At 37.3% G+C, this 24,612-nt stretch overlaps 1 protein-coding gene across 13 annotated transcripts in view; it reads right to left on the bottom strand.

Annotated features, from left to right (window-relative positions):
- Positions 1 to 24,612, bottom strand: part of MARCHF1 (membrane associated ring-CH-type finger 1) — a 222,783-nt gene that overhangs the window by 11,288 nt on the left and 186,883 nt on the right. For 11 of the 13 annotated variants that reach the window (XM_072928432.1, XM_030271420.4, XM_030271416.4 and 8 more), the window contains 3 exons: positions 24,121 to 24,200; positions 23,104 to 23,835; positions 11,199 to 11,379 (listed from right to left, as the gene is read on the bottom strand). In XM_072928432.1, the coding sequence (XP_072784533.1) occupies positions 11,199 to 11,379; positions 23,104 to 23,835; positions 24,121 to 24,200 (993 nt within the window). The remainder of the gene's footprint in view (positions 1 to 11,198; positions 11,380 to 23,103; positions 23,836 to 24,120; positions 24,201 to 24,612) is intronic. The other 2 variants (XM_072928439.1, XM_072928438.1) reach the window with 1 other exon arrangement.

Here is a 24,612-nt window from a genome sequence, read left to right as displayed (position 1 = left end):
AACATACAGGGAACTTTAAATCGTGTTGCCAACCACTTCCTTTTCCTGTAAAGTAGTCTGAGAAAGTCTCTCATATTTAATTTAAAGGACAAAAATCTGCCTCTCTGCGTGCCACTTCTAATAATAGCTTGATTAATCAATATGCAACAAGTAATAATGGATATTTTCTTTAGTATCTTCTGAAAACACTCCTTGTGAGTGTGGGGATGCTGGTTCATATCCTACATACCAACACAGCCTCTCTGCTTAACAGAAGCGAATCTGCAATTTGAATTCCCTCCCATACATTACGCTTTCTGCAAAGTGGTTTCATGGTGGCCCAATGCAGAAGCGAAAGCCCCACGCTGCTCACACAAACGCTGTCCCCACACCTCTCAGTGGCACTTAGCAAACTCTGCTGCCTGTGTTTCCTTTCCCCACCTTGGCATTTGGGATTTGCTGCCTGCCTGCTCCCATCCACCACTCTGTGCCCATGTGTTCATGGTAATATTCTGTCACGCTGGCTACAGATTTTTGTGCGTACACCGATGTCCTCAGGCAACTGCAGTTCTACTGCAGGTTTGCAGATTCACACCTCTACAGCTGAAGGTCTCTCTGCTGCAGGGGCTCAGCACTGAGGATGCCAAATATTGAAGGTGAAGTTAATGGGCTGCTTTGCAACATATGATGAATGCCTGGACTTTTTAACCCCTGGGTATTTTCAGGAACCCTGTTTTTAAAATTGCATGTAAGAATGTCTGACAGAGGAAGCTGGTATGGCTGGAACATTTCTAATATTAAATACTTTTCCTGACATTTTCCCTATCCATCATTTAGCAGAAAAAATGCCTATGTATAATGTAAACAACACCCACAGCTGGAAGGATTTCTGCTCTCACTGAGAGCTAAAGCCATGATGCATAATTTTCTGAATTCTTTCTACAGTCTGAAGAAATACTTTCAGCCAACCTTTATCTTAAAGTAATTACACCTGCAAAATAAAGGTTAAAATTACTTACTAGAGGCTGTTGTAGAAACTGCACTCTGCACATAAACTAAAAAACACATAGAAAAAGATCTTATCTGAAACTCAACCCAAAGGATTTAGCCAGCTCATTGAAAAAGAACTGGTGCAGCATATGCTGAAATGAACTGGGCAGTGAAGACATGTCAACGTGGGAATATATAGCTCACAGATATTTATATTAGGGAGGAATTTTTGGTCACTTGTTGCAGTACTAATTGGCTCAGGCTCCACAGTGAGCTGTTCACTGCTATCAACCTACCAGCTGGAGGAAAGCAGCTGCCATGGTAGTTTTCCAAATGGAATTTGTGCAGTGGGTGGAAGAGGAAGAAATAATAGTAATAAGGGACAACAGGGCTCCATTCATGTTGTGAGAACAAAATAGCCTTGCAGAAATTTGAAGCGTTCATAAGAGTTGAGACTTCAAACCTTGTTATTTGAATAAAAGCATTCTGGGCCTCTCTATGCCATCTAAACAACATGTGGTTGCAGTCTGCACCATGGGGACAGTGTCTTAAAGGACATGGTATGCATCCCCACATCCTGCTCCAACGTCAGAAGTGCCCCTCAGACAGTCCAACAGAATGAGCCAGGTCTGACAGCTGACAAGAGAAGGTTTCGGGCCATGAAAACACCTAAACTGTGCTCTTTTCCCCAGACACATCCAGAGAGAAGTAAGAACTGAGCAGGTTCACAGAAAATACAGAAAACATATTTGTCATTGCCTTTTTTCAAAATATGTATCCCAGAGAAGAAACTCTTATAAGAATCAAGAATAGAAGGCCATAATTAGACCCCTGATATGTTAATTGCTGAATAGGGAAATGAAATGAATTTTTAAACTCCCATGTCACCTGGTGGATCATATAGCCCTATCTATGCACAGCCTTACTTTCATCTACTTGTCTCATTAGATGTTCTAGTAGAGATAATTTTCTATCAAACCTGTCTGAAGTTTGCTCAAAATCTATTTCTGTCCCTAGGAGATACTAAACAAACCTGGCTGGAATTCAAAGGAATGTCTGGTGCATTTAAACACCTATTAAAATTTTTTAACTGAACCAGAAATGGGTGCATTTCTAAAGAAAAATACACTTTAATTCACTTTTGTATGATATGCATACCTAGAGTAATAAAAGAAATACATAATGAAAAATCTCACTTTGAACACCTTAAGATTATCATCTGCAAAGAACTAATAATTCAGTTTTATCATAACCAAGATGGCACATTATTTCTTTTTAAAGTGACAATTAGAATCGCTGGGCTTAAGTGATATAATCAGTGTGCACTTGTCTCAAGCTTGTGCAATTTTTTGCTGTGTACAACATCAATTAGCAAACCCTTAAAAAATGTAAAAGTGTAGAAATTAAGAAGTGTAAAAATTAAGTAATTCAATAATATAGTTTCTAAAATTAAGTAGCTGTTTTTGCAATATGAAAGTATTGAGAATACCTGTCATTTACCAACTAAAAGAACTTCAGTACTTGCATCCTAATCATCCCAACATAGACTAACAAAAAACCCCCAAAAATATCCCAAAACCAAACCAAAACTAAAACAAAAAACAAAACAAAAACAAAACCCACAAAAACAACAACAACAAAAAACCAATTCAAACAACCTATGTTTTGGAAATACAGGACCTCACGTCCCTCTGTCTCAGATAGAGGCCAAAACCAGATGCTTTGGAGAGATGTGCAAGAAACCCCATGGGAAGTAATTATAGCACAATCTCTCCATATTAGGAGCCTCTTTCTAGCTCCCAACTGCTAGAATTTGCTTTACATCAATATATAGAATGCAGAAGCCCACAACCAAGTGTTTACTTTCCAAGCATCTTCTTTAAATGCTGAAAAGACATTAAGCAATCTTTTGTTCAATAGAGCCTTCAGTGCTATCATGAACTCCTCATCCACAATTACTTTTTCTTTTCTTGGCTTTTAAGACCTTTAAGAAAAAGATCACTATCTCCAAACACAGTACACCTCAGATACCTTATCTAAAATATAATCCTGACAGAGAAACTGCAGGTAAACATTAAACCACTGCTCAGGAGTGAACTACCACCATTATGTAAAACTATGGGGAATATAATATCTGGTACTAAGAACAAGAGGCACACATCTAGAACTCTAGAAAATATTTACTTCAGGTACCTGGGCACATGACTTTATTACTTAAAAATCAAAAAAGAAACTACCTGTTGGGAACCCATAAAGAAACAGAGACAAAAGGGGTAGAATCTATGTCTCCATTAACTTTTATCACAGTTAGTCAAGAACAGACACAGATGCTACTGTTGTCTGTTGCACGTGTCAACTCCTGCCTCTGCCTACTCTATTTCCAAAAGAGCAGCATATCTAATTGAAGGCATGACATTTGCTACAGTCACTAAGTAAAAATACCCTTAAATCACAGTCCAGTCCTCAAACAACAACTTAGACACATATACACACAAAGAAAACCATAAAAAAATCAGTCAAACTGCCATATCACAAGAGCATAGACCGTAATTTTGCTGTAAGACCAGTTCTGCTGAGATTTCCCTTTCTGACCAAAGCAGGTAGGGCTGCTGCATTTTGTGGTATGTATTCTAGAGGCAATATAAAAGCAACCATGACATAGGCTCAGTGGTGGATTTGAGATGGATTCTGCTGTGGTCAAAGCATCCACAAGTCCTTTCTCCACTACAGGAGCCATAACAAACTATCTCCCAGCAGTCTGTGCCTGAGTCTCTGTCCCTCAATATCAAGTAGGATGGGTTCCCTTTGCACATCTGAGTGCTTATAGTGTGATGGACATGGACAGAAGGCTCCAATAGCATGGTAGAAATTGGAAAAGGAGAGAAAATTAGAAAAATTGATATAGCAACATGCTGGAGACCAACATCCTATTACATGGTTTTGTAACCCTCTCCACTTCCTTTAGTTCTTCAGTCACGTCCAGTTGCAGGAAATTTCTCTGAAGATCACTTGCCTTAGGCACCTAAAACAAGTTGTAGAATACAATCACTGTTTTGTTAGTCTTTACTTCAATTGCCTTCTCTTCAGTATTCATCACAGTGCTTAATTTCCTCTATTTCAAATTGTCCAGCCTGCTGAGAATCAGTTCAAACTGCTACAAAGATGTGGTTTGGTTTAAATGTCTTTCTTTGCCAAAACCCTGGTATTTTTAAATATGTTGTTGTTTAAACATACCTGGACATATCCTTTTTTTGCAGCTATATACATAGTATCTACACATATGTCTGAATTTCCACATAACAAAGATTAAAAAAAGGAGCTGAGGCTTTTAATTATCTATAAATATGGGTTTAGGAAGAATACTGACTTTCCAATGAATAGCTACAGTTGCCTTCTCTGCCTTTTAATTTTTCCACAAGAGAGATTCTTTTGGTCCAATTAAATAAAAATAAAATAGAGGAAAGTTGTGCTGGGGAAAGCTATAGCAAGTAAAATAAAACTACAGCCTAGTGTTCTAGTAAAGAGCCGAGGGAAGCTATTAATTCTGAAAAAAAGAGGAAATTCTAATTTTCCCCCAATAATTTTATTAAAATGCTACAGGAATAAAATTAAATTAACAAAAACCCCCAAACCTGAGTAAAGTAAAAGTTATCCCATTTGGTCATAATTTAGATCCACTACTGGAATTTCTGTGTTCAAAAGAACATCATCACTGTGTTAAAGAAAATCCATCACTGTTAAAGAAAATCCATTTTTAGCATGCATTCCACATCAAGTAAGCATCAACCTGCGAACAGATCATTCTCACATCAATAGGTCCCAGGCAAAATACATTTGAGGCAAGCAACAACTGTAAAATTGTACGTGTTAATTATGTGACAGATAATTACCTGCATTCATCATATAATGAATAGTGGCCCCCTCCCATGGGAGCTGGTAAAGTTCCTAACTTCAAAATTAAATAGTAAAAATGGCATTTTAAAAAACTCCATAAATCACAATGATTGGTTTAGGTCAATACTTGGGTTGATTATGCTCATTTAATCTCATATTATTAACTATATATTTTGTGTCAGCATTCTATTTACACTTTATTTATCTATAAACCCAGAGATTCTGTTAATCATTTTCAATGCTTCAGCTTCCCAGTCCTTCCTTGGTTATAACTATTGATGAGGTCAAACTGTAAAATAAAACACTGAAAGGGCTTAAATAAAAAAATGAAAAGGAGGACCCAAATCCTTAAAAATAAGAGAGAGGCTGATTGCAGGATTGAGTAGGGTTCTCTAGTTGAAATGGGAATTGAATCTTTTGATGTAAGTTGCATCTGTAAACAGCTCAGATCAAACTGTTTATTTCAGCCTCAGAAAGCACAGAAGATTTGTACCTCCCAGAGCTCATGTTGAAGGGTCTGTACAATAGTGGATAACACTACTAATACCCAGAGCTGAACAATGTCCCAAATTCCCTTTGCTTTTGCAAATGCTTCTGAGCAGCAAAGTAGCCAATTTGGTCACTGGCATTTAATTAGAAGAGGACATAGTTTTCATTTGATTTTCTAGTATAATATTTTTCATTTGCTTCTTAAAAGAATGCAAGTTCAAAGCAATGACCATACCAACATCTTGCTCTACCTCCAGGAAGGATGCTGCATATGGGATGCATAGCAAAGTATCACAGTAAGATGGCTTTTAGCAAGTCTAGGGGTCTGTTATGATGGTTTCAAGGTAAGAGGCACAAGAATCTTTTGTCAGAAGTCTATGGGAGCAGGAATAGCTGTGTGAATATAGGTGTGTTGTGATTGGAAGAGAAAGACATACGGAGATGGCAGGCTAGCACAAATCCTACCACTGTAAGAAAGCTAAGCTCTAGTTTGTTCTTGTGGCAGAAAATGCAAGACAGCATTCTTCTATGAACTATAGCATGCTGTCTATATACAGATAAATTAGCAGTAATGCTCTATTATCCTCAAAAATTAAGAATACAACTGTCTGAACAAAGTAGTCCCTTGTATCCCTGAAGCATTACAATAGGATATAAATGCTATAGAATCATTTTTACTTCACAAGCTTTAATATACACATTGTCCCTTGAGCCCAAAGTTATTTGCTATAATGACATGATAGCCAACAAGAAAGTAATAGCTTTGTGCCTTTGTGCATACTGGTGAAGTGTCTGACCCCACATATTGCAGGCAATTATTTGAGGCCACTGATGTTTTGAGACAGTTTACTGGAAGAAAGATAACACTGGAGCAGGTTGCCTTGACGACACTATGTAGTTGCACCAGAAATCAAAGAAAAATGCAGAAGCTCCTTCTATATTGAGAACTGCAAAATATTCATCAAATTGGGTCAAAAGGGAACTAGTCCCACAGCAAGTCCTATGCAATATATATGATACCACTTCTTATCATGAGCATTATTAGAAAACCAGTGACAAAGCCAGGTGGTTCATACCTCACAGCACAGGGCAGTAAGAATTGAACAGCAAGGAGTATGGTAATGACTGCTCAAAAGTTTGGGGCTTTTTCTTGTAAGACTCTTCTAGTCACATCTGGATCTGAGAGTTTACTCTTGCAAAAGTAGTTTCTAATGGCCAGCACTTTTGGTTTCGGAGCAGTATACCACAAAAATTTCTCTAGAGGTTCTATAACTTTCGGCAATGATCACCATACTCTTAAAAAAGAAATGTAAATATGAATTACCAAGTTACCACTGAATCAAAAGTAAAAAAACACCCTTAAGTATTTTGTCATCACTGAATGTTTCAGGGATGCTATGAGATTTTTTTTTTTATATATAAGAATACAAATACAGAAGACAAGAGGGATAAACATTTAGAAGATATATATACACATACAAAATAAATAAGATTAAGTTTATTTTATGATCAGCATTATGTTTGCATTATGTTTGTTTGAAATATATCACTCTGTACTAAAAGAACATTCCTAGTTCCTTTTTTATTGAGAAAGCATAAATTCAGATAACCTTTCTATCAGAAAGAAAATTTACCTCAACTGCTACATAATGCTTCTGTAAACAAAAAAAAAAGACTTGTGCTTCCTTAATGACCCAGAGCAACTGCATCGTAACAATGAGCAATATTGCTTATGCTCACATAAATAAGACCTTATTTGCAAATCTTTTCAAAAACAGAATTGGGAGAGAAAATAGACATCTCTGACACCACACAATGATGGGATGATGCATCAAAGTAAGACATCTCATCAGATACTAGACGTCTTAAATAGATAGTAAAATTTAAATATGAGAAGTATTTTGAAGTATAGCAAGACACTGTTGAGAATCTCCATTTAAATACATTTTTGTGCTTAAAGCTCCTTTTAATTTGACATTTTAATCCATTTAATTCTCACTGTATTTTCATTCAATTACCTTTTCTACTAGGATTCAAACACCAAATTCAAGAGATATGAAATACAGGTGTTAATATCTAGGATTGCATCTTTTTTAAATAAGAAGTGTTTTCCTCAGGTTTAAGCTATTACCTGAGAGAGCTCAATACGGAACTCACACAAGCTTCTTACCACTTTCTAATTCCTTCTGTGATAAAGTCACCTTTTAAATTCTGCATCATGGATTGCAGATGCTGAGAGATGGATTGCAAATGCAACTGTATTATTTATAATGATAGACAGATGTAACAGGAACCATGAGAAATAAACCAGAAACACTAAGCAATGCTTAATATTTAATCTCTGTATTTATCTTGAGCTGAGCAATTAGACCTGTCCAAATATATGAAACACTTGCAATGTCCGTTGATCAATGCTTAAAAGGATGCAAAGACTCACTAAAATGATTAAACTGAGTTTTATTTGATGTCTGGTGCTTTCAGGGATTCTCTAATTATATAACTGTCGCACATTGGCACAACTCTATTGATTTAATACCAATTAGCTTAAGTTATGTTAACTTAGTATGTCCTACATTGTCACTTATGAGTGCTAATAGATATGGCATGATATTCCAAAATGATTGTACTATAAAACCTTAAGACTTTGAAAAAAACATCTGTTATGAAACAATGAAGGTGTACGAAGAGCTGAGGCATAAATAAAGACAGTAATTCATAACTGAATTAAAGAATTTAGTTTATATTTTAATCATGCTTTTGTGATTTTGCAAAATGCAAAACTATAGATTGCTGTAATTAAGTTTGCTAGTCTGTAATTTTTCAGGAGACCAGCAGTAGGAATTTTAGAAAGACATTATGACAAAATTCATCATAATGAAACAATGCACAGTCAGGAACCAAGTTACAGAATGTTGTATAATAAGTGATGAGAAAGATTAAAAAACAAAAAATAAGAACTGGTAAAGAGATGCGACCCTTCCACTTGTAGAATGTCACTTCAAATCCAGGTCTAATGGCCATGGAAATTGAATCATCTGGAGCTGGGCAGAAAATCACTTTAGGGGAAATAATTTCCTTTGGTTTTTTAATAAATTAGTTTCTTATGGAATTAAATAGGCACTGCTTTCTTGAAACAAAATATATGGTCTTCTGTTTAGGAAGCATGGAAAAGAAATCTGTTTTCAGAATTCCTCAAAGCTTATTAACAAAATTAATAAAATTTTCAGGTCAATTTTGATGTTCCAGTCGGCATACAACCAAGTTGACAAGAATTGTGTCGTTTTCAGTTACATAATGTCCCTGCCATTATGCCAAGGGGATTTCAGAAGTTTGGAAATTTTGATTCACTGTTGACAGGCCAGGTTTAGTGATGGGGACTGAAGGCTCTTGAGGTCTAGTACAGAACCAAGCTTTAGCAAAACACAAAGCTTTCAAAGTCTTGAAATCCCAGAGTCAGTAAGAATCCTCAGTAAAACTCAGTTTAATAATTTTAGTGAGTCTCTGCATTGAGGTAATACTTTTTCAGATTCTGCATCAAGGAGACAGGATAGCGAACAGCTTTGGTGCTAGGAGCTGCTTGTCCCACAGTACTTTGGTCTCTGGTAACCACCCTTTGTGCTAGTCTTTTTGAAAACACTGACTCCCAATGAATGCCCCAAAACCGAGATTTTAGGCTTCATAAAAGCTGCTAAGAAATTTGAAAGTGTTTCACTGGGACTTTCCACTTTTGCGAAATATATAAATTCTGACAGAAAAAGATCATAAACAAAACAGTTTCAAAACAGTGATATTTATAAAGGATGTTTGGGTGGAAATTTACCAGTCAGCTCTACGCATATGGCAGGTCTCATGATCACTCTTCCCTCCCTTACCCTGGCTTTGCTACAGCTGTCAAAATACCTGGTTTCCAAAACAGCTTCTCATGAACTGTTTAGTGTTTCACAAATTTGTGATTGATGGTGATGATAGTGCTCACACGTAGTAAGAATCACATTTTTAATTATATGTAACATGTGAAGGGTGTCACAATTGAATGCTATAAATGCCAAAGGACAACTAATTTTAACTTTGAAATCTCTAGGAGCTTTGGTCTCTGAAATGGGTGTGACCTATAAGAAAGGATTTATAGTAAGGTAGTGGGTCCATGCTACGCCAACAAATATTTGACAGCATTGCATTTGAAGGGAGGAATGCTGCCAGCACAGACTGCCAGGCAGATAAACTACTTTTGAGCAGTGCTTCGAGCAGAAGCAAAAATATCCTGCCTGAAAGAAGAGGTGAATCTTTTCTATGGCAGAAATCTAAAGCACACCTGAGAACCAATGATAAGATGAATAAGGTGGCATTCATTCAATTAAGAAATTACAGACTTGCAGGAGTACATTACTACTCTAAAAGGGGGAGGAGATGTGGCACTGACCACACACAGAGTTAAAAGTGCCTACTTCTGATATCAAGTTATGCACATTTTTCACTCCTTTTCTCCTTGGTTGTTATAAATTTTGTATCTCTTTTATAATAGATGCTATATTATCTAGCAAAAACAGGAAAAGGCTTTTGTTAAAAATACTGGTATGTGTATTCTCTTGAGAAAAGTAACTGTTGTAAGAGTACTTGTTAGATGTTAAAGCAATTTGGTTTGAAAATAGAAATATATAAACTGAAAAATCCCCTGAAAATATGCAACAGGCAGGGGTTTTTAATACAATTATCTCATCCTGTCACATTAGTTAAAATTAATCTGCAATTACTAAAACAGAAGTCAATATAATTAAGTTTTTAGTAATCTCCTTTTTATTTCCATCTGTTTCAATTTCTAGCATACATGGCCAGATCTACCTAGTATTTGAGAACTTTGTCTTTCCCTATCACAAGCTTTGCTTTCCAAATTAGCCCAAATTCTCTCCTCAGAAGTGGTTGATCACCACAGATTTAACAGAAAATTCCCCTGAATGGGAAGCATGAAGGAATTCCATTGATTTTCCTTTCTCTGAACTACTGCTACTTGTGTAAGGCCAATAAAACCAAAATGTCTTTTGCCATTAGAACACTACTATATAAGCGTATGCTAGTCCCAAGCAAAAGTTGCTACATGTTTTTAATGTAGAAATTTATTTTAAAACAAAACTTGCCCAGCTCCAGGTTGACTCAAACGTCAAAGATTCAACAAGACTCCAGAACAATGAGAGCATTTTAGAATAAAAATTCAAAGATAAATTATCCACTCCAAAGAAAACAGAACCCACATATGTTTAATAAACTCCTCACCTTGCCTATGCTGATAGTCTGTGAACCATTTTATTGATTTATCTTAGAAAACATGAGTGCAGATAACACACATTTGACATTCAGAATGAAAAGTCACCCTGTCTTTTAAATTCCATTAACTAATTTTAAAGTAGAAGTGATTAATTTGCTCATGGGTGTCACAGCTGCAACAGATGCAGCTAAATTGACTATAAGCATCAATCTCAACCAAAAGTTATGGGCTTCATGTAAAAATTGCTGGGTGAACTGGACTGTGTTACTCAGGAGTAAAACATGAAAAGATTTCTTTCTGGCTTAAAAATAGGGAAATGAACCCATAAAAAAAAGCTGAAGATTGAAAGTCTAAACCAAAATACTATTATTTGTGCATTTATATTGTATGTGTGATGAAAGAGAGTCTTTAGTCTAATTCTCTGCTGCTGAAAATTAACCAATGTAAGAATAAAATCACCGTGACTAATTAACAACAGCAAATACAAAGCCATTCTGGACAGATGTTTCTTTAACTGTGCTTGCAATTTCCACAGCCATTCTGGAGCTGTGACAGGGGAGGATAATGAAGCTCCAAAGCAGCCTACCTTCCGGAGGGGCTTGAGCTTGGTCTCCATGATGAAGTCGTACTTGCAGAGCTCGCAGCAGCGCGTGTCCGAGCTCTTGATCCACTGGTGCAGGCAGGCCTGGTGAACGAAGCGCAGGGTCCCCGTGCAGCGACACGGTGTGATGAGGGGGCTCTCATCATCTCCCTCGCAGTGACAGATCCTGACACAAGGACAGCAAGAGCGAGTCAGCCAACCTGCCAACCAGCAATGCAAAGGCACTGGCTTATTCACACTGCTTTCTCGTCTTAGGCTTGACATTCAAAAGATGCCAGGTATATGACCTTTCAGATGGAGGCCCAGGAACATACTCCTTTTTCCTTTCTGTCATTTAGCAGTTTCTCTTCACTTAGTTATTATTTCTCTTTGAATTTGCTACGTGGTCTGAAGGAGAATCAATAGAAATAACAGTTTTTCATTTTTATGCATGGCAAAACATTTAAGACAAATACCAGAGCAGAATAGTTCTTGGTCTGTAACCAATGCCAATAAAACCCTCAAAAGTAGAGAAATCTAACCCAAGCTGAAAATATCCAGCATGTGAAGCACAAAAAGTTCCGAGGAGATCTCTTTGGAGTTACACAGTTAAAGAATCAGAGAGCAGTGTAGAGTACTCTGGAGTCGTGCAAATGGCACAGCGTGTACACGCATGCACACTTTTTAGGAGGCAGGTATTGAAAACTCATGGTCATTTTTTTCATTCCTCACTGTCCCTTTTAGGCAGACAGCTGCATTATCTGGGAAAATGAAAACTACTCTGTAAGCAGACACTAAGATAGAGGCTGGTCCCAGAACTGTTTTACCTTATGATGGGATACAGAGCTTTTCATGTTGTGGTTTTGCATAAAGTGATCAGTGTCCTAACATTATCATCTAAATGGATTTTTCTGTGACATATGTCCAAGTGTCCTGCTGATTCTCCCCTCTTCCAAAGAGTCTCGGATCACATCAGGAAAACATTCACCCATCAAAAACAATGTCAGATTTGATGGCAAGCATCTCTTTGAAGGCAGAAAAAGCTTTACAAAGAGCAGAAGGCTTAACCAAACACCTGAGGTATTCAAGGAGGTTCACCTCAATTGAAAAGTAATTCCCTCCCATCCCCAACCTAGATAAACACAAAAAAGCACCCAAGGTCTAATGAGCGTCTGAAGTGTCAAGCTGGCATGCAATAAAAAAAAAAACCCCAAACAAACAAACAAACAAAAAAGATCTGAATCCTGAGAAATCCTATTTCAAAATAAAGAAGTAGCAATAATAGCACAGATCCTATTGTCACACGAATAAAACTTGGGCCTTAGAAACTTAGTACTTAGGAATGGCACCCTCAGACAGCGCAGATGCAGAACTGTCTGAACACATCTGAGGAATAATTCACCCTTTCACAGAGAAAACTGTGACTGTACCACCTCTGAGGTCAGAAAAGGGGTAGGAGAGCTTCAAAGTAAGATTGTCTTCCTACTGGGAAGGTGGGTGACCTCTTTAGAGCAGGAGATCCTGATGTATGTCAGGAGGTAACCTGACAAAGATGTCCCAGGAAAGACTGGCTACTACACAGCTCTGAGGCTGCCAAGCCTATAAGCAGGGGAGCAGGAAATTCCAATGTCTCCACATGAAAGAACTACAGATCAAAACTGGCAGCTCCACTATTCTTCCACAGTGTAGCCCAGAGCCATGAGAAAATCTATCTATGATAATGGGAAATCGGAACAAAGCTACTTTGCTGGACATACAGAAATAAAGAAACCAAAAAAAATCCAAGAGATAAATGAAGCTCTGAATACCGGTCCACAAAAACCAGGTTGCAATTTCTGCAGTGGTGCTCACACAGGATTTCATGCCTCGCAGCAGTGAAGAGGAGAACAAATTACCCACAACTTCCTTCTTGCACATTTTCATTTTTTGAGACACATTTTACAGGAACTCAATTCACAGTCTTTGCTAATCCAGCTGAATTAGGTGCAGCAGTAGCTTAGTTCTTAGATGGGAATAGCCTATATGGTGATTTCATACTGAGCCTCCAGCTTAAACAGAACTATATTTTCAAAACACTGAATAGTTATTTTTCTAACAAATGCATTCCCAACTGAGAGTTACATAAAAACCATAATTTTCTTTGTAAATTAAAGCTATTCCCCAAAGGAAGATGAGCCTTCTTTGTTCATTTAAATTCAAGCCATACATAATTCATTTTACAGCCTTAGCATTTAAACTATTTAGAAATTAGATAACTAAGCTATGGACCCAATAGCCGTTTTTTCTACTACTGCCAAGATTGTTTAAAATTATTTTCAGAGCTAAAATACAAGCCTAAAATTCCACTGGGATCTTCAAATAAAGTGACACTGCAAATTTGAAATTAATAGAAATAATCCTTAGTAGAAATACTTCTACAGAAAAACTCTATACGCATTATACATTCTATTTGGTCTTTCTTTGTACATAAGCCACAAGCCAGCTGTATAAATAACAGGATGACACAAAGAATTTGCAGTATGAATAAAGCTGAAACTAAATATTCTAATGGCCTCTTCTAGCTTTATAACCATGAAATATGTAAAGAGAATTAAAACAAATTTTGGTAGAAATTAAAGCCCAGAGAAAATGACCAAAGGCATGGCTTCCATTAGCTTGAATGCTTTTTGGTCTCTTCGGTGAAATTTAACTCTCTGTTATTTGTTTAACCAGAAGAAATTAGCTTAAAAGATGATTGTGTACCTAAACTCATCATGACAATCTAGAGATTTTTTGGTGCCCGACGCCTGTGGTAACAAACAGTTGGCTAAGTGTTTAAACATCTTTTCAAGACCTGGAGCAGGTAACTTGCTCTGTCTTCCTCAGCCATTAGAACTGAACCACAATTTTTTGCATCTTTGCTCTTTGATGTGTTCATCTATAATGTACATTGTAATTATCACAGATCAGAGAAAGTAAATTGTTAATGACAGTTGTGAGAAGTTTGCTGCGCAAACAGAATGGAGGTAGGGATACAAAGCACAGACATACCTGAACCATGTCTAAACCAAGCTGGAGGTAGAGAACTTTCATTCTAGTTTCCTGTTGTCAAATGATCACAACTGTTTGAAACTTCCATGCATCAGATTGATTATTTAGCTGGTAGAACTTTTCTGAGAGTAAAATTTCTTTGCATGCTTTAGAAGTTAACTGAATGGAAAACAACCCAAAACCACTCTCTTATGATAAAGAAAAAAATACATAATTTGCTCAATCTGTACTGATTTATTTACAATTTGCAGTGCAGCACTGCTCATTGTTAATAGCTGCTGTTTTAGTTGCTCAGACACACCTACAGCATTTACATACTCAGTTTTTCTCAACCCTTTAGTCCTTTAGTAGATAAATGGCCTTATTAGAGAGAAATACCTTTGACTATTTTTTTTTTTTTCTGACAGCTTAGTGCTTTAAGGATTCCTGTCTATGAACAGGACCCTTCTTTTCCAGGGGAAAGGATGAACACAAGAGTCCAAAGGAGCTTTTGCTCTATGAATCATGTATGCATCAAACAACACAGGATATATATGCATTAGATGACCTTCTGATTCAGATATACAAAATCTTGTGTGTATATTTATATACACCTACAAACACATCCCTACACACTGAGATCACAGAATGTCTATATTTCTTCAATAAAACTCACTATGAATCCTTATAAAATAATACTCTGACAGTGCTGTCATCCTTATGCATAAGTTTTTTGTTATATAAGTCATTATTTTAATTATCGAGCACATATTTTTCTAGCAGAGAATTGCAAGAAATTTCTGTAGAAATTTGTTTCTACAGAACTGAATTTGTTTCTACAACCTTCAGCAAACAGATGTACCAAACATAGAAATTAATTCTAACACTGCATACATCAGATGAAAAACAAAAGGCACAAAAATTCTCTGAAGGACATTCTTAAGCAGCAGGTTCACGCAACAAATTAAGAAAAATATTTTTCAGGAAAAAATACATAATTTCAAAACTGAAAACATCTGTATTTGTGAAAGATTTTTCATAATTCATATAAGAGTTCGCTCTTATATGAATTAGCAGAGCTCTTGTATGTTCCTTACAAAACATATTGCCACTACATATATATATATAAAGGAATTTCTTATCAGATCAAAATTATGGGATGCAGCTAAAGAAAGCACCCAGAAGTGAGGCATCTTCAGAATTTAGTGTTGTCATACTGTCTGAGATTCTATGACTATTAATTGCTTTCTCATATTTTCCATTGTCCTGTTCATGGCAAAAGCTAAAAGGCGGAAAAGGAAGCAGGAAAACAGTATACAAGTTGCAGACATTGGATTTTTGCTGATTTTCAGAAAAACAGCAAGAGTTATCTTGGATGACTGACCTTCATTTGTCATCAAATTAAGACTTTTTGTCCTCCATGCAGACAAACATTTCCATTTTTCCTACAGACAAACAATCTCAGATTAAAAGGTCTAAAATCAGTATGGAATAAGGAAATCACTTGGAAAGCTTTCAGGTTTTCCCAACAGTTATTTATTCTTGCAAAATCATGGCAATTGAAACTGCAATCTAGATGGTTATCATCTAAGCTGCTTATTGCAACAGATACAGGCAGATTCCCACAGATTTGTAGCTTTTTCTTCACATGCAGTTAACAGTTTTACCCTCATTAAAGACAATAGCTGCTAATCTCCATTCTCATTGGAAACCCAGCAGTTTCCCTAACCTGTCATCTACTAAGCCACCTAACTCTTTGGAAATACAGAAAATAGGCTGATCCCTGTGCCTCTGTAGTGAAGTGGAAAACACACTTATTCTGCAGGAGTCCTGTGGGATTTAGTGCTCCACTCCTACCCTGCCAGCAAGTGCTCCTGTGGGACAGCATCTACCCAGCTGATTCCCATGGATGACTACTGCCAAAGGAAAGTGATAAAGAATCATTCAGCATGTCCCTGCTTCTGCTGCAAGCCACATTAAGAATCTTGTCACCAGGAGCAGCGTGGTGGGAAAGTGTTTGCAGTAATTCTGCATCACCAGAACTCTCTCTGTAGATCCCATCCATATTTGGAATTTCTCCCCTATCTCAGTACCTGGTAAAACTGTTAAGGATTTTTGGCCATTACACATAGACCAAGGGTTTAGCTACAGAAGCATTTATAGACCTCCTTGAAAATACACCAGGTCAAATTTTACCCTCATTAGCAAATGTAAAATGCAGGGGCATGCCTCTGAGGCCTTAAAAAATAGAAATGTATATGGGGGCATTGGCATACTGATAATGATGTGCAATAATGCTTAAGTGCTATAAATGATGTAATTATGTAAACGCTGTATTGTTCCTTAATTTTCTGGGTGCTGTACAGCTATGTCCATGCTAAAAAGCATTACAGTGAAATTGTAAGAAATCTCTTGGAAAAAAACAGCTAGTGCTAAAATCTGGGCTATCTACACCAAACCCATCCTGGTGTGTGTTTTTTTTTATTTGAAACTGATTTTGGACTGGACCAGGAATACACTCTGAGACAAATTCTCAGTGTGGTCTAAACCATGGCAACACTAAGGTTGATCAGATGTGCTTCAAAAGCAGGCTCCTTATCTGAACTAATGGAGGCCCCTTCACTCACCAAATTAGAAGGAGCTACAGCCTTGTGACTGTGGCATGTTCACACCAACTGTGATGCAATTTATAGGCAAACTGAACTAAATTAATGTCTAATAACAGATGCCTAATAACCACACTGCCATTTTCTTGACGATGGAAGAACACCAGTACAAGAGAAATACTTTGGAACTTTTTACAGATTTCCTTAATAAAAGAGGGAAATATTTTCTCCATATTAATATGCTCAAGAAAGACAATACCTATTCCAGAAATATTTTTTGTGAGAAATTATTGAAAATCTTGCCCTTCACTGGAAAGCACATATGAACTCATAATGGTTATGCAAAGAAAAATGCTTACTCTGTTTCATGGGTACATCTCATCACTGTATCTCACTGTTGCTAAAGGCAGCTTAGACAGGAAGAAACAGCAGAGCTGAAATATGTTGGAGCAAATGAATCCCTGGATTTGATTTTTGACTGTGGGAATTATTAGCTGCCAGCATGAAATGCCATGAGCTCCTAGGTTATCTTAATTGGACCAAAAGGATCCGATTTCCCAAAAGGATGCACAAAATTGCTATTGCTACTGCTTGATTTTTTTCTTAGGAAAACTATTCTGTCCAAAAAAGGTCATTTTCTCTTTTGCCAATTTATAAATTTCTTACAGTACTTTTAGATAGTTAGAACCTAAAATTAAACAGCTTTATGAAGAACTCATAGCAAGAAATTGTCATTCATAAAAAGAATCCACAAAAATATGGATCTCTGCTTATGTGCAGTTCATCACTTGGAAAAAAAAGGTTAAATTCACTGAATATGTTCACCTTGCAATAGGCTACAGAGTGCCATGTTTCTCTTGCTTTCATTTTACAGGCTTTTCTTTTTTTTAATCTAATTTCCATTCTTTCCACTTTTAAATCACAAAGTAATCTAAATGACAAATTGGTCTTCCTCTCCATTTAAACATGGTGTGAATGAGGCACATTAATTCTCCACACCAAATGTAATCCATTTGTATATCTCTTCCCTGTCACTCCTGCCCTTCTATTATGCTATACATTCAGATGTCTCTACCTGACTAGAGGAAAAACCATTTTTAAAATGCTGCACCACACTAGTGGAATTTCATAAGGGCCCTAGTTCGTAAAGCTTTCTCTTCATTTCTGCAAAAGTGATGAGAATTTGTAAGAGCCCCAAGAGCAAACAACATTAGCGAAAGCACATACATATTTTATTTTGTCGACATTTCTTGTCTTTCTATTAATCTTTCTTTATAGGTGATAAATAGGATATCTAAAGAGTTACAAGTAATTGCTGCCTCAGAGGCACTGTTAGTGCAAGATATGTGTCTGACAAGATTTACTGCACCAAACAAGTTCAAAGAACTAGGGACTGCATCTCAAAACAGGATACAGATTTCCTCCCACCCATCTAGTGAAACTGAAAGCTTTAAGGAACTGAACTCCATACACAAAATACGCAAGCTTTAAGTATTCAGCAATGGGACCCTTAAAAACAAGGGTAAGTTTCCAACAGGAAGTTGTGCCATTTCACTTATTTCCATTAAAAATAATAATCAGTTCTGAAAGAAACAAGGACTCAGTTCTCCCCCAGACAAGGGAGCCTAATCACTACAACAACATACCCACCGTACTTCGGCTTCCTTACATCCTTGTGAATCATGGAGACCTTCCATGATTGCATAACCAGATGGCTGAAGAGGCGACAGATGGGGATTTGAACCATCAGGCAGATAATAGAGTTAACCAGAATTTCATACTGCTTCAAAGACTGATGAACCACCAGACCATCAAGCAGAGGAGGAGATTCCTCAAAAAGGAGGAGATTCCTATCAAAAAGTCACTTTGCAAAAAATAAAGCTCTGAACAGGAAAGCAAGCAGCAGTCACAGTTCATTTTGAGAAAGGGGTGAGGAATTAACATGCAGGACAAGATTCAGAGACTTAGCTCCTAACATCCTGAGATCTCAAGGCACACACTAACATCCCAGGGAGAAAGAGGTTAAAAATCCTGCAGCGAAACACCACAGTCTGGAAATAGAGCATCTTCCATTTTATGGTGATCTTAGAAGGCTCTGGATGGTACTTCAAGTCTACATATTCTGCATTACAGCTTCTTCACTGGGTCCAACATCAAGGTTTCAGCATAAGTATTTAGAATGAGTGTTAAAATTCAATGGGACAATTTAAACCTATATATCTATCTTCTGTTCAACTTTCTGTTTTTTCTTCCTCAAGGACTTATTTCTTACCAATCACCTTTCTGTCTGCTGATCTCCTGAGCATGTTTCTACCTGAATATTTCAGAATATAAGTAATTTCATGAAAAATACTTTTTTTGCAGGTCCTAATAAACAATATTAAGAAAATAAAACCCTGCTGAAGCATTTGATATCTCAGAGAGAAACTACACAATCATGTTGCCTCTTGCCATGTGCAGTATACAATATACAAATTCTTCCCATTTATAATTGTGCTAACACAGAAAAATATTAGACCATATTAGTCTTTTCCTAAGTTTATAATAGCCTTTTAATTAAGACATTAGATTCTGAAAACTATTTTAAAAAAAATTATGCTTGAAATATACTCTGCAGATCTCACGAATCAACTTCACCATCTCCTTACTTCTCCCCTTCCCTGCTTGTTTTCTCACATACCCTACTGTTATACCCTATTCCTCAAATGAGGGCCTGCCATTATACCTGACTGCAGAGTCATTCTGGGTTCAACAAAATCAAAATTTGAATCCCAGTAAGCATCTTTTTTCCAAAGTGAGAAACTCCACTTTATTTAAGTGCATGTGTTTTTGCTGAAAGGACTGAATCACCACTACAAAAAGATTATACACCAAAAGCCTAACTAGTTAAACAGAAAATATCTTTCAACTATATCACCAATTATAAAATACCACAAGATATATTCTGAATCAATACATAAAGCACTTATGAATCACTAGTAGGAATATCAACTCAATTTTCTTTTCTTAGTGATTTCCATGTGAAAGTCCATGGGACTAACTTCTCACAATCCATTCACTTTGTCATGTCCAATACACAGCTGTTCCCTTTGGGGAGATTATCCACATGCAGACCAAAGAAAGCTATTTTTGAAGCTGTGCCTCAAGCCATGGTAAATTCCTGGATAAAGTATTTATGAAGAAAATCTCAGGCACAGGGCAACTTAGGAAAAGGGGTATCCAACTGTATGATATAGAAAGCCTATCCTGTGAATTTTTAAAAAATGACTTAAATTAGGTACCAAAACAACTCAGCACAGCCAGAACTTATGCTGTATCTCAGAAGAAGAAACCTTGTCTTTTAATGGACTCCAGGAGAAAGCAGTTGTCCAGGGAAGAGACTGTAAAGGTCAGGATTAATGCCATGACATTTTTTTCAGCAGTCTGGAAAGAATCAGTGACACTAGAAGGGCAAACAATTCACTGAAGTGACCTAAAGGCTCCCCTTAGTCTAGCTGAATAACATATTGCACAATGGTACTGTACTTCATCTGACTTTGTCTAATGTGCTTATGCTGGAATTGAATGTGCCCTGTCACATTCCCGCTCATGCCACTAAATGCAGAGTGAAGAAACTGCCAGCAATCCATGAGGAAATAAATAAAAAAGTTGTCTACCCAGTAACTTAGAGACAAAATAAGTGTCGCCACAAGTTGTTTGTGATCCCTGCTCCTCTGCTATTTCCACACAATACCATTTATGTGAGGGCCATTCCTGTCAGCCAGTGCTGTCATATCAACTAAAATACATGAATAGCTAGGATGAAAAGCTTGAAAAGACTCCCCAGGAAAAAAAATCTTCCACATCACAGCCAGCTATGCAAACCTAGTTTTAGCATAAACATGACAAAACCACTCTTTTTTGTATTTCTCATGCAGAAAAATGGTGTATATGTGAACTACATGGACATGCAATTATTTGGTTTTTGTTTCAGATTGGGGGTTGGGAATTTTAAAAAGAAAACATACCACAGATCACAAATCAGTGAAGCACATGGACACGTCCTGAGAAATAGAAACTACAGTCTGTTCTGAATTGGTAATAAAAATATGTCTTCCTTTTTCTTCAGCTGTCTGAAAACTGATTAAGAAAGACAACTTATCAGCAATAAAAAATTAACAGGCTTTTGATTTTGCTACGCTTTTCCTAGATACAGTCATTATGATGCATCTGATAATGGCAACAACAAAAAAATAGTAGTATTATTATCCCTGACATAGAAAAATGCATTTCTGACTGGTTTGAGAAATTTTGCTGAACAGGTCTCGTTATCAACCATATTAAGTTTAATGCTGGTTGTTCAAAGAACATCTCCACTGATTCTAAGCCTCAGGGCAAAACCTATCAAAACTTTCCAACTTTCCTCAACTACATAAGAGCCTGGCTGAAAAGTCTGCATGCACATCCAAAAGGTCCATCCTTGAACCAAGCTCCAAGTCTTGCAAAAAGTGCCTGAGAAATTATAATAAAATTCACTGGGCTCAGAAGACAAACAAAAGACTGGAATTCACTTTTCATCTGAAAGCAAATTCTAAGTTTGGTGACTTAGGCAACAACTAGGACTAACCTTCGCAATGCATTTACAAAATTTTATTTTTTTATATTTATATATATATACACACATATACCATATATGTATATGTGTGTGTGGGTATATCTATATACTCACACACACCTCTATTTATTTGTGTATTTTTTACTACAGTATAATGAAGCCCATATGAAGACCCATGCTGAAGTTTTATTTTTTCAGGTTTCGGGTAGCTCATATTCTTAACAATTATTAAATGACCTGTTATGTATGTATGTACTACACTGGATCTTCAATCTGGGTAGTTCAGAAATAGAAGACAACACTGAAACTGTTGTAGTTTCTGTGCACCTCTGAATCCTGCCCTGTAGATAAATTTCAATAACATGGTTCACCACTGTTGCTGTTTCTTTGCATTTCTATAAGGCAGAGAGAACCCAAGCCTGGTCCTAATACATAAACTCATGAACAACCACAGCTGGACTTTGAAGAACCTTAAATTATTATGACAGACAATGGACAGAGAGTGGAAATGTGCGTTTTTGCTTGGTAAGTATAAAAAGGAGTGCGTAGTATATCTTCTGCTGCAAAACAATCCACAAAATGCCTGTATATTACCTCTTTTCTTTTTAGAAATAAGATCTTTACAGTGTTTCACTAGGTTAAAGCGTACTGTGAGACTGCATGATGTGCCATCATGAACTTCCTCATCCACTGTTTACATTTCCACACAAATTCTTCCCAGCAAAGAAAAGTGGGAAGTTTTGGGTTACCATATGAAGAAACCAAGCCTGACTGTCACTTTGTAGATGAGAGCCAATGCTGGCTCACAGGTTTGGTGAGGGAGAAAAAAAGGAAATACTTGTTTCAGTTCTGTTAGACTTACGGGATGGTGCATTTTCATTTACCACTGAACGAAGTAACTCAAATGTTCCCAGCTGTGTACTTCAAATTTGGACGTTAGCTCAGAGTGGCTAACTTCATCTGATTTCCAGGGTAAAATGCTCACCTTCTGGTTGCATGCTTCACAGCAAGGGCATCAGATTTTCAGAGGTCTGAACTTCTGAACTGGTGCTAGTTTTTCTTTCCCAAAACTTATTTTTCTGCTTATTCTGCCCAATCACCCTTTTGTATCATTCCAGTTCTTGAGAGGGGTGACTGAACTAACAGCCCATACACATTTACAGTGTGGAGGTGTTTTGCAGTGCAAAAACACAGACAAATTATGCCCTACTAGAGACGATGTTCTCCAGGCACCATCCACTGTATTCATGAGGTAATGGCAACTCTCAGGGACACCGAATCAAGACCATAAATTTATTTCATATAAGTAATTGAAAAATTACATAGAGGGACCAAAGCTGGATTTGAACTGATCACTTAAGGAGGAAAAGCTCCATATCCCATTGTACTAAGCTATCTGGCACCCTGCTTCATTCTCTGCCTCTGGCTGGAGATTTTAAAAAGCAATGCTCTGCGAGAGGACAGAGTGGGTCCATCTTCATGGAGCAAAGACAAACATTTAGTACCTTTGTAAGATTATTCCTTTTAAATAAGAGAAGTATCTCTTCAGATTCAGATATGCTAACTTCTCAGTAGCAAAGGTTCTTGTGTTATTTCCTGCCTAGCAGTTTATTACTGAGAAATAGCGACAAAGCAGACAAAGAAAAGCCACACAGACCATGGCAGGGAGAAGAGTGCTAAATTCTTCTTATAAGGGACTAACCTGCATACTTCTAAATCATCAGACCAGTCATCATACAACACTGGAGGCTTCTGAACAGCATGAGGCACAGTGGGCCCTGCCCCAGCAGGTGTTCCATGATCTGGGACTGCCAGAGCATCGCTGCCAGAGCCCGCCTCTGCAAAGGAGTCCTTCGTGTGCCTAAGGAAAGGTGCAGGCTGCCGGTCTCTGTGGTAGCTTTTCCCTTTGCTCTTCCCACATTTTCTTGAGGAAATCCTTGCTTCCTGAGATGATGCTGAAGACTGTGATTCCTTAGGCCTTGGAATCCTTCGGCGGTGATTTAAAGTAGGATTCTCAGGGTCGGACACCTCTTGTTTCTCTTTTCCCATTGTTCCCAACGTGACAAGCTCAACAGCATTATTGTTTGAGGACCCATCCTGGTTACTGCATGATCTATTGTTTCTTCTCCCTCTCCTGGCCATCCTGGCCTTTTCTCTTGCTCTCCTCCTAGCCTGAGCCCACTGACTCTCATCCGAAGATGAAGATGAATCAGATGCGTTCCAGCTGGATCTCGGAGGTTCAGGATGCAATTTACAGTTTCTCCCTTTCCCTTTCTTTTCTGTGTGCTCACCATTGTCTCCAGCCTCTCTTTTCCGCCTAAACCTTCGTTTTATGAGTTTCTTACCACCAGGCTCCCTATTAGAAGGGGCCAGGACCATGACAGGGGTTGCATGCTCAAGCTCATCTTCTGACAAATCATGCAAGGTAGTAGATCTGGACAAAGCAGTAAGCAAAGGAAAGGGATGGAAATGGTAAGGGTGGTTGGAAAGAGAAATCACACACAGGAAAAAAAAAAGGATGAGAATGAGAACATGAATTTTAATGGAAAAACATGAGACTAAAATGCAAAAACAAAACCAAAACAAAGAGAGATCAAAAGAAAACTAAAGTCTATGTCAATTATGAATAAAGTTAAGCAGAAGCAAGAGCTACATAATATTTCATAAAAGCAACTAACAAGTATCAGTCAGATGAAAGTATATTTTTCTCAGCACATACCTACAAATGTCCTGAGTGGAGGGGCAGACAGACAACCGAGATTGACTCCTGGGAGCTGTTCCTGTTGTAGGACTGCTTGCCTGTTGAAATAAGTTAGACAGTTTGGAATCTTTGTCCATGAAATACATTGCAGATATCTTACTGCTTTGCCACATGATCACAAAATTAAAACAACTGTTTCTGCTGTTCATAGCTCACTGTTGAACACACAGAAGCTGGCAAAATACAGGAAGCTTGAACAAAAGTGAAACCTATTTGTGGAACTAAGTACGCCTGAAGCGTTTGAGCTCTCATTTGCTCTTGACTACTTTTTGTCACTGTTTGAGGAAGCAGCTTTCAGCATTTGAATTTTCATTTGGCTCTACTGTAAATGTCTTAAGGGAAAAAGTACTGATTTTCTTTCATGCAGTCAACCAACCATGATGATGCCTTTCCCAATCACATGAAGTGCATTTGCAATACACTGAGTGATGGAGAAGCCAAGCTAACTTA

Source organism: Taeniopygia guttata, chromosome 4 (assembly GCF_048771995.1).
Source record: "Taeniopygia guttata chromosome 4, bTaeGut7.mat, whole genome shotgun sequence".
Taxonomy (NCBI): domain Eukaryota; kingdom Metazoa; phylum Chordata; class Aves; order Passeriformes; family Estrildidae; genus Taeniopygia; species Taeniopygia guttata.
The sequence above is the reverse complement of the archived record's forward strand: the minus strand, read 5'-3'. Positions and strand labels throughout refer to the sequence as shown.